Here is a 10,641-nt window from a genome sequence, read left to right on the forward strand (position 1 = left end):
CGCACTTGGCGTGCTGGGGCCTGGAGCCGCCCCTGGACACCTGAGGAGGGCACGCTCTGGATGCATCTACACTGCAGCTGAGGTGCTATTGTAGTTCATGTAGATGTACCTGCATTTGCTTTAATCTTGCGAGCTCGCTAAAAATAGCAGTGAGGACGCAGCAGAGCAAGCTGCAGAATGCCTGATCCCCGTGGGCGGGCAATCGCTTGCACAGCTCTGACCGCTGCAGCCTCATGTCTGTTTTTAGGGTACAGCTGACGTGTGTACATCTACACAAGCTGCCATTCGCACTGCCCAGCTGTAGTGTAGGTGGATGGACCCACAGAGAGACCAAGAAAGGGGACAATGGTGCAGCTGACTCTATAACCATGACAGCTACATTTTAAATGTCTGGCAGTTAAACTGAGTGGCTCTATAACAACTGTTAGAAGCCAAATGATCATGCAACTTTGTAGTTGGAGAAGCAGAAAAAATACAGCAGCATTATGGGATCAATCCCGCGCTCTTGACTCAGCAGAAATCCCATTGGACGGGATTCTGATCTCGCTCAGCTTTTATATCAGAGCAGCCGCATTGAGTTCTTCCAGTGGGCTTATTTCTCTCTCATTTACACTGGTGCAAATCACAAGTAACTGAAAAATAAAGGCAACGTCAGGGAGCTCAGAATCAGGCCCTTGGTCAGTTTTAATTTGGTGCAAGACAAGGTGGTGTCTGAAAACTGATAAGCTTTGCAAATGAGCTTTGCATCTCTGTGTCAGGGTGAATTCCTGCACCATCTGAGTCAATTGGGGTCTTGGTATTGATTTCAGTGTGTGTGTGTGGGGGGGTCACTCTCTTAACCCTTGGTGGTCTGATTCTTCTCTCCCCGACATTGGTGTAAATCAAGAGTATCCCCACTCAAGTCAATAGTTACATTAGTGTAAAACTAGTGGAAATGAGAAGAGAATCAAGGGCTTGAATGTTTAAACAGTGGCCCAGGCATCACTTTATTTCTATCAGGAGAGCTTCCATAGAACTAAAGTGGAGCCTGGGCCTTGGGCTGACTCTTTGCACAGAGGTGGATTCACCCATAAGGTGCCCATTAATTATGTGGGGCAGACCCGTGTTTAAAATGTGTCTGAAAATGTGAAATTTCTGTCTGACTGAATTGTAGACAGAGAAACAAGAATGAACTAGAATTTTAATACAGGACTATGAATAAATAGAAATATACACTGCAAAGAAATGGCTTCCAGCTCACGGAATAGATTGGGATGCTACAGACACCCAAACTCCATGGCTATGGCCGTATCTTCCGCTCTCCCTACAGAGAATTCAAGGCCAAGATGAGAGTGGCCAACAATTGAAGAGGGGTCTGGTCGGCATGGCTAGCAGAAGGGGAAATCGCAGTGTTATATACAGAGGTCAAATGTAGCCAAACTCCTCCGCTATCATCAGATCTCTCTCTCTTTCCACAAAAAATTGTCTCTTCCCCAGGGCTGTGTTCTGGGCAGCGAGCTCCCTCTCCTTCTGCGCTTTCCTCTTCATCGCATCCCGCTCCCCTCTCTGCTCCGGGGGGATGGGCAGTGACACTTCCAGCTCCTGGAGGGGCCAGCTCTTCAGAATGGCAGGAATGGGCTGGGATCCTCCTCTGGGATGCCAGGAGGGCGTGGAGGTAAGAGAAGGAAGTGGAGTGCGCTCGTGGGGCGGAGGCAGATCCTTCCCAAAGGAGGGCTTGGTGGGAGGCGCTCGGCTGCTGCCCTGCTTCAGAGTGACACGTCTAGGTGATGCTAAAGCAACTGACTTTGTATTTCCTGGGGCACGACAGAGTTTGCCAGTGACTTCCCATGGTCCATCCCTCCTACCACCACAGGTTGATTTTGGGTCCTGAGGAGGCCCCGGGGCTCTCTTGAGACCCAGCAGTGGCTTTGGCCAGGCACTGGAAGAGCTTCCTTCAGCCTTGTTGGACTGCAGAGCTGGAGCTCCTCGAGCAGGGCCCAGTGGAATCAGTTTCTTTCCCAACGGGTGGAAAACCTGGATAGACTCCAGCATGTGTAGCCCCAGGTGGCTCCGGGGCATTTTAAAAGGCTCTCGTTCCGGCTGGAAGATTTTCCCACCCTCTTGACTTCCAGGTTGTTTATCGTCCGGTTTTAATTTTCCCCTGCCTTGATTTGTACTTTTCCCCTTATCATTCCCTGAGCTGCTTAGTCTTTTGTGCTGCCGCTCTTCAGTCTTAGAAACATCTGCCTGGTCCACCAGTTTCCTCGGAGGCTGCCTATTGAGGTCAGTTGTCCTCTGTTTTGAGTCAGTGCATGGACTCTCTCGCCCGTCCCCTAAGGCGGTTACACTTCTGGTGTCAGTGGTGTTCTCAGCAGGGTGATGGTTCTCCAAATTCCCTTCCCATGGATCTTCAGGGATATGATCCCCTGACGCTGTCTCCTTCTCATCTCCGAGCCTCTTAGTGCCCGTTGTTTGGTCCTCTTCAGAGGGCTGGGCTGGTTCAGTAGCTATTGGCATCTCAGAATTATTTGCTCCTAATTTCTGGGGATCAGCGAGTCTGAGTTCATGCTCAGCAGAAGGCTTGTCAGACCCCACTGGGGGCGCAGTGGCAGGAAGTGCCGAGGGTTCTGCCTGCTTTGAAGCTTTCCTGGGCGATTTGCCCTTCCCAGGTGTGGGACACGAGGCTGCATCCTGGGATTCAGTGGCGAGCGGAGGTTTGATGATATTCTTTTCCTCAATGCTCTCCTGAGAAATGTGTTTCCCTAGAGGCATCTGTTGGAGGAAATCACCTCCTGTCATCTGCCTGGGACCAACGAGCCTGTTGCTGTGTGACAAGGAGTTAGTTGCCTGAACAGATTCAATGCAGGCCATTAGCTGATTAATATCAGGGATTTCTAAGGGGAACAGTGGTGGCCCTTGTGATCCCTGAGGCATTTGAGACCCATCCAGGGCCTCAGGAAGCATCTCTGGGCTGATTGTTTTCACTCCACCTCCTTGCGGAGCTGAGCCTGATTGTAGGCAGAAGGTCCTGGGCACATGCAGCGTTCCAGGCAAGGGGTCCGCCCCTGAAAGGAAAGAATCAGGAAAAGTCAGTAACACGTGAAGCAGAAGCTGTTGTGTCTGGGCCCGGCAGGGCGACAACAGCGTCCAACACACAGTACTAAGGGGCAGCATAAGGTTTGTGGGCCATTAAAGTCTCACTATGGGGCTTCAGTTAGATTCAAGTGCTGGATCAACCTATAGCTTCATTGTTGTGTTATTGTATTTGGTTTCAGAGTTGTACTTTGTTATAATATCAATAGTCTGGGGGAGTCAAGCTCAGTAAGGAGTGGCTCTACAATAGTGAACTCTGTGGCAGAATTAGGATGTCCATAATAACAAGATCCAGCTATCTGTTGCCCATTACTGAATACGTATTAGCAAATTGGAATGTTGCTACACCTCCGTTACCACGGTTTAGTGCTTGATGATGAAAGCTGTCCGAATTCACAATTTTTTTTCCAGTTCATTGGCCGAACCAAAAACCATGGAAAAAAACATTCTTTTCATTTCTGATTTTTTTAACCCATTTTTTTCATCCAAAAATGAAGGCGATTTTGAGATGAAATGTCATTTGGAAGAGAAAAACTGAAATGTTTCCAAAACTTCAAGATGAAACATTTCATTCATTCTGAATTTTTTTTCCCAGCTGAAACAATTCGGCAAAATGCACATGAATTCATTAGTTATTTTGGTTGCCCTAAATTTGCATTTTTGTCCAAAAATTTTCAACCAAAAAATTTCACCTGGCTCGATTTATGACAGTATTACAATGAGCTGGCTAGTGCGCTCTGGTGGATATACTCAGAATGGCTGAAATGTGTGTCATAGGCCCCCATACTGCTCACAGCTAGTAGAAATTTGCTCTAGCAGTGGAGCTCCATAAGAGCAGGAGGATCTGAGTTCTGTCTCCAATGTTGTCAGCAACTATCTACTTGGTCAGGAAGCAGAAGGGTTTCTCTTCCTGCCATTATAAACTCCCTTTATGCACTGTCAGCTCAGGGCATTTGAGCCTGATTCATTTCAAACATAGCGTGAGCGAAGCCAAACTATATGTAGAAACCATTTTCAAGTCCAATTGCCTGAAACATCCTCAGCTTTGGAAGAGTCTAGCCCCATAGCCATTGTCCAGCCAAGCTATCTTTCCAGCCTGAATTGTCCTTAATCATTTTAAAACCAGGCTTAAAAATTATTCAGGGAACACAGTTCCCAGCCCCATGTGAATGGATCCTCCATCTTCACCTCTAATCGCTCAGGACCTGATCAAAGCCCCAGGAAGTCAATGGAAAATCTCCCAGTAAATTCAACAACCTTTAGTTCAGGTCTCAAGACAATGGAGCAATTGAGGTATGAAAGATTCACCACTCAGCAACAGGGGCTGGGGGCATCATCCCAGAATGAGGAAGTATGTTATATTAGCAGACAGGGTCCCACATTATAAGTACTCCCAAAGAACCTCTTAGCTTGACTATTAATACTCTGCCCATGGATTCATTAATGGCCTAATCCAAAGCCTTTCTGAGCTCACGGAAAGACTCTCCTTGACTTCAGTATGCTTTAGATTAGACCCTCCCTTAATTACTTCATCATGAGTCCTACCAGCAAATGGTCCATTCTCCCTACACCTTAGATGAAGATTTTAACCCCACTCACCTGCTGTGCTTAGATACTTTGATAAGTAATGTGCATTGTGCATATACCAAAGACAGGGACATAGACAGAATGGGCAACTGAATATTCCTTTATTCAGCTCACTGCTCACCTTTGAACCCTGGATCGATGGCCTGGGAATCCCTGGGCTGGGCTGAAACTGGATAGTACAAACTGGCCGAAGAGGAAGGGCGGGTGCCCATTGGCTGGATGGCTTTCAAGACCAGAACCATTTCACTCTGGGTGCGGGCTGGCACTTTAATGACCCTGCCTCTTTGCACGATGGAGCCCATCTCTCCTGACTCCTGACCCCTCATGTCACGGTTGTAAAGATAGGCTCCTCTCCAGTCCTGCAAAGGAACTTGCTGGCCATGGCCTTGGCTTTGATGAGCGTGCACTGACGTAGTCGGGGGCTGAATCTGCATGAGGCTGGCATTTGCGGAAGGCTGAATACAGCCGTACAGGTGGCCCATGGGGTTGACTCTGCTGGCGTTGTTAAACGGAGGTGGTGCAGAGGGAGCAGGGCTGGGCACTTCGTGGGCTAAGAGCGTTACAGGGAAGTGTGCAGAGATCGCTGCAGCTCCATAGGAATGACCCTTCACTCCCCATTCATAGACGGTGGAGTACGGAGCAGCTGAATCGGAGATCTGTATCTGTGCCCCAGTGCCATGTACATCTGGCCATAGGCCTGTTTCTGAAGGCTGATATGTAAAAGCATTGGTGTTTCCTGGATTAGCTTGAATGGGCTGGCTTGAGCCAGAAGGTGCGAGCCATGCTGAGCCAGCAGCTGGTACAGATGGCCTGGAGAAATTATGAAGTCCTCCTCCCACTGGAAGACTGTCAGTCACTTCAGGGAAGCTCAGATGATCAGGGTCTAGGTCTTCTGAGGATAGAGAGTTGTAGCTGTCTGCACAGAAAAACAAACAGATGAGCCTAACATCTCCCAGGCTCCCATAGCAACCACCAGCCTTAGATAAAGGACTGGAAAATGATCCCAAACTCTGCCTTGAGAACTGGAGACCCAGCAGTAGCTACAGCAAACCTACAACCCAACCTCCTATTAAATCCCGGGGATGGGAAGTTTTTCGGCCCATCCATCCACTCACTAGACTAGCCTGTAAAAGCAGCAAAGAGTCCTGTGGCACCTTATAGACTAACAGACGTTTTGGAGCATGAGCTTTCGTGGGTGAATACCCACTTCCTCAGATGCATGTAATGGAAATATCCAGGGGCAGTTGTATATATGTGTGCTAGCAAGCAAGCTAGAGATAACGAGGTCAGTTCAATCAGGGAGGATGAGGCCCTGTTCTAGCAGTTGAGGTGTGAAAACCAAGAGAGGAGAAACTGGTTCTGTAATTGGCAAGCCATTCACAGTCTTTGTTCAATCCTGAGCTGATGGTGTCAAATTTGCAGATGAACTGAAGCTCAGCAGTTTCTCTTTGAAGTCTGGTCCTGAAGTTTTTTTGCTGCAGGATGGCCACCTTAAGGTCTGCTATAGTGTGGCCAGGGAGGTTGAAGTGCTCTCCTACAGGTTTTTGTATATTGCCATTCCTAATGTCTGATTTGTGTCCATTTATCCTTTTCCGACTAGCCTGGGGCTTCTCTCTCTCACCAAAGTCAGTGAAATCACCGCGGATTTACACGGGTGTAACTGAGAGCTGAATTGGGCTCCCACTGCTGTCATAAAAGGGTTTGTCAAGATTTTTATAACTCAGGAGAGAATTTTGTGTCCATGTTGCAGTTTCCCTGCACAGTCAGTTAAGGGTCCCCTAGTGTTGTCTGTGTGGGTCTCTCATGCCACAATAGAGGAGAGAAAAACAATTATAAACAGGAAATTGAGATCGCCTCTGCTTTCACAGTGCCAGAGTGACTCAGGAGCAGGGACATAAGAACATAAGGACGGCCACACTGGGTCAGACCAAAGGTCCATCTAGCCCAGTACCCTGTCTTCAGACAGTGTCCAATGCCAGGTGCCCCAGAGGGAATGAACAGAACAGGGAATCATCAAATGATCCATCCCCTGTTGCCTATTCCCAGCTTCTGGTAAACAGAGGCTGGGGACACCATCCCTACCCCTCTTGGCTAATAGCCATTGATGGACCTATCCTCCATGAATTTATCTAGTTCTTTTTTGAACCCTGTTATAGTCTTGGCCTTCACAACATCCTCTGGCAGGAAGTTCCACAGGTTGACTGTGCATTGTGTGAAGAACTTCCTTTTGTTTGCTGGAACTATGGTTAGTGCCTTCATTTTTAAATGAAGACCTTTCAAGTTTTCTGTCTTTCTTACGCTTGAGACCGACAACCCATTCCTGGTAAGTGGCTGCCTCCCACCAGTCCCACTCCCTACACCCATCTCTTTTGTAAGCCGATGACATGAAAACTCTAAGTAACCATATCCTGTATCTTTGGTACCCCAGGTGCTCCCTTCTCCTCATCCCCACTATCTATTGCTATCACTTGTCCAGAACCCCCAGCGTGTCACAAGTTCCCCAACATGGTCTTCCTAGCTCCATGCCTAGCTTGACCTGTCCAGCTTGGAGAAGGGAGAGTGGTACTGCTGTGGAAGCAGCCTGGCCCTTCCACATGGGCATGAGGGAACTGTGCTTACAAATACTCCCCTCTACCTATGAATCATGAGGACTCAATCTGGCCCTCAGGACAATAGCTATCCCCTACCTGCCATGACTGAGGGGAAATGATTAGCGCTGTATCTATTTCTATGTTCCTTGGAGGGACCAACTTTCCCCCCCTAGTCAACCAGAGCATCCTTCCGGTAGAGAATGCTCTGTTACATTGTGAGGATACAAATTTGTTTAGTGGTAAGCCCCACGGTAACCCTGAAGATTCTAACATGTCATTGAAGATTGTGAGGGGAGGGGAAAGGCAGAGAATCTTATGATGAAAGATGAGGTCATAATGTGGGGGCAGTTTATTGGGGAAAGGGTGTCAGGATTGCCACCAAGAAGGCGAGTGAATTAGCAAAGAAGGAAAATGATCCAGCCATGGGATAAAGCATCAGCGAGACCACAGGTGGGATAACTCAACCTCATCACACTATACAAACATCAATGAATGACTCCTCACAGCTGTCCTTGGCACTGGGTGACACGATCCCCCTTGTACAGTTGGGAAAACTGAGGCTGAGAGGATGAGGCCCAAATTTTCAAAAGTCAGCCCTGATTTTGAGGATACCTCTACACTGAAATCAGGAGGCATGGTTGCAGTGTGTGTAGCTAGATTTGATGAAGATCTGCTTACCCAGGATCCTGAGTCCATATCTGAGTGGCCACCCTCCATACTGCCATGGCTTCACTGCTCTTGTTATCCAGGATAGCTTTGCTCTAGCTCAATCAAAACAGGCTCGGGTACATCTACACAGGAGGCAATCACGCCTCCCAATTGCAGTGTAGACATACCTATAGTATCAATTTCAAGCAGTATTGCCAACCTGAAGCATCCAAAAATCATGAATCAGCCACCACCACCCCCCAAAAAAATCACTGGACTGGCTTAAAAATCAGGAGATTTAGCAAATAATACAGTTGGAATTAAATTCTGGTCCAATTCCCATTGTCTTCAATTGAGAGTCTTCTTCATTTACCATCCGGCTTTTGAACCATTTGGTTTCATAGTTTTAAGCTTTCCCCTGTAACCACGAGGACTAGAATCTTACTTTTCTTATCAAACCAAAGCTGAGATTCTGTTGTATTCACACCAGATTCTATTGCTTTAAAAAATACACCACAATATTGCAAGACTCATGATCAAACTGAAAGACTCCAGGCCACCCTGACTGAATGCCCAGCGATTTCAATGGTTGCTGTGAATTCTCAGCTAATCAGAACATTGGACAGGTTCTCTTCAGGTGCCTTGCTTGAGGCTTCTGAATTTGAACCCATTGGCCAATACCTCATCTGCCTTCTCCCATTCAAATTTTTCATCAATGACCTGGAAGTAAATATAAAATCCCAGCTGAAAAAACGAGCGGATGATTGGCTGAGTGGTGAACAATGATGAAAACAAGGCAGGGCAGTCAGACAGAGTGATTGTACCGCTTGGTAAGCTGATCCCATTCACCAAAATGTGTTTTAATGCATGCAGGCAGCAGCCAAATGCAAAGTTAGCATCTAAGCACAAGGAAGGAAGGCTGTACCTACAGAATTGGGGGAGGACAGGGGACGGGACACTGTGTCCTGGAAAGCAGTGACTCTGACAAAGATTTAAGAGTAACAGTGGACCAGCAACTTAACATGAGCTTTCAGTGCGATGCTTTGGCAAAAAGAGCTAAAGCGATCCTTGGATGTATAAACAGGGGAATAGGCAGAAGGAGTAGGAAAGTGGTTTTACCCCTGTATATGGCACTGGGGATACTGATACTGGAAAGCTGCTACAGTTCTGGTGTCCACATATTTTAAAAGGATGTGGAAAAGCTAGAGAGGGTGCAGAAGTGATCTGAAGGACGGAGAAAATGCTTGAGAGTGAGAGACTTATGTTTATCAAGATGAAGAGTGAGAGGTGACTTGCTTACAGTGTATAAACGCCTTCATGGGAAGAAAATAGCAGGTAATAAAGGGCTCTTTAATTTAGCAGAGAAAGGCAGAACAAGACCCAATGGCTGGAATTTGAAGTCAGACAAATTCAAAGGTGAAATAAAGCACAATTTTTTAACAGTGAGGGTGGGTAATCACTGGAATAAACTACACAGGGAAGTGGTGGATTCTCCACCTCCTGATGTCTTCGGATTCAGACTGGATGCCCTTCTGTATTAGCAAACATAAGTTATTAGGCTCAGTACAGGGGTTACTGGGTGAAACTGAATGGGCTGTGTGGTACAGTAGGTCAGACCCAATGATCTAAGGACCCTTCTGGCCTTTAACTCCATGAATGTATGAATATACCAGGGACATTTCCTGAGCCAAGCCTAACATCTACATGGAGGTACTGTCCTCCTGTGTAATTTGACTGACAAAGGCTGCAATGTTATCTAGCTCATTTGACCTCTGGAAGGGTTTTGCTAGAAACCACAGGTAATTTTGCAATGAGGCTCTAAAGCCTTTCTTTGTTTCCCTTTAACACTGAGGCAGAGGACCTTATTCTTATACCCCAGGGCAAATCTGGAGCAGCAACATTTGTATTAGTCATGCTTACAGGACCCAACCGAGATCAGAGCCCCATTGTGCTAGGTGCTGTACATATATTACTCATGATGGACACCAGGGTGAGAGCAGAATCGGGCCTGTACAGCTCACCTCTGTACCCCAATCTTCCCAAAATTCAGGGCTGCTCCAATCTGGGATTTTGGTTTGGCTCAGATGGGACAGATGTGAGGATTGGACCTAGAACTGAATTCTCCTGTAGATAAGAGGTGTTTGGACCAGCCCCCATCTCTTATGGGCACCCTTGTTTCTTACCGTGACTGGGGTGAGCTGAGCTTCCCCATACCTCCTGCCACCCCTTGTCACCTTTCCTGGAAGGTAAATCCCTTCCCTCCGTCTGCCAAGAGGCGTGGTGCCTGGGGGACTGGGCTCTTTGTCTCCTTCTCTGCCTCTCCTGCACTCTGTCCTTCCTCTTGTCTTCTCCTCTCTCCTGATGATCTCCAAACCTATATGGTCGCTTCCCTCCTCTCCTCATCCTAGCTGTCTTCCCTCTCTCCACCCCATTGTCCCATTGGCTCTCTCCCTTCCATTTCTCTGGCACCCAGTACATCACACTACTTTTACCTCCTTAACCCCTCCCTGTTAATGCTCTGTCTAATCCACCCACTTCCCCTGGACAGTCCCTTGCTACAGGGCAGGAATCAGTGGCCCAAATTAAATGCACTAGCAGCACCAGGTGTAGAGCTCGGTCATAGAGAGGTTCTTGAATTTTCATGCGTTGCCAAACTCTTGCCCTCTCTGCATGTAGCAGAGCAAGAAGCATCTCCTTCTTTTGTATTACACACCCTGGTATGGAATGTAGCTTTAAAGCTGCA

At 47.5% G+C, this 10,641-nt stretch overlaps 1 protein-coding gene across 1 annotated transcript; it reads right to left on the minus strand.

The window, feature by feature from the left end:
• Positions 1 to 1,404: 1,404 nt before the first annotated feature.
• C2H2orf78 (chromosome 2 C2orf78 homolog) lies at positions 1,405 to 10,376 on the minus strand. Its single transcript, XM_050939928.1, has 3 exons — positions 10,082 to 10,376; positions 4,781 to 5,575; positions 1,405 to 3,044 (listed from the first exon to the last, which is right to left on the minus strand). Exons 1-3 carry the CDS (start codon positions 10,374 to 10,376, stop codon positions 1,405 to 1,407), a joined length of 2,730 nt encoding a protein of 909 aa, XP_050795885.1.
• Between the last annotated feature and the right edge of the window lie 265 nt (positions 10,377 to 10,641).

This window comes from Gopherus flavomarginatus, chromosome 2, assembly GCF_025201925.1.
Source record: "Gopherus flavomarginatus isolate rGopFla2 chromosome 2, rGopFla2.mat.asm, whole genome shotgun sequence".
NCBI lineage: Eukaryota > Metazoa > Chordata > Testudines > Testudinidae > Gopherus > Gopherus flavomarginatus.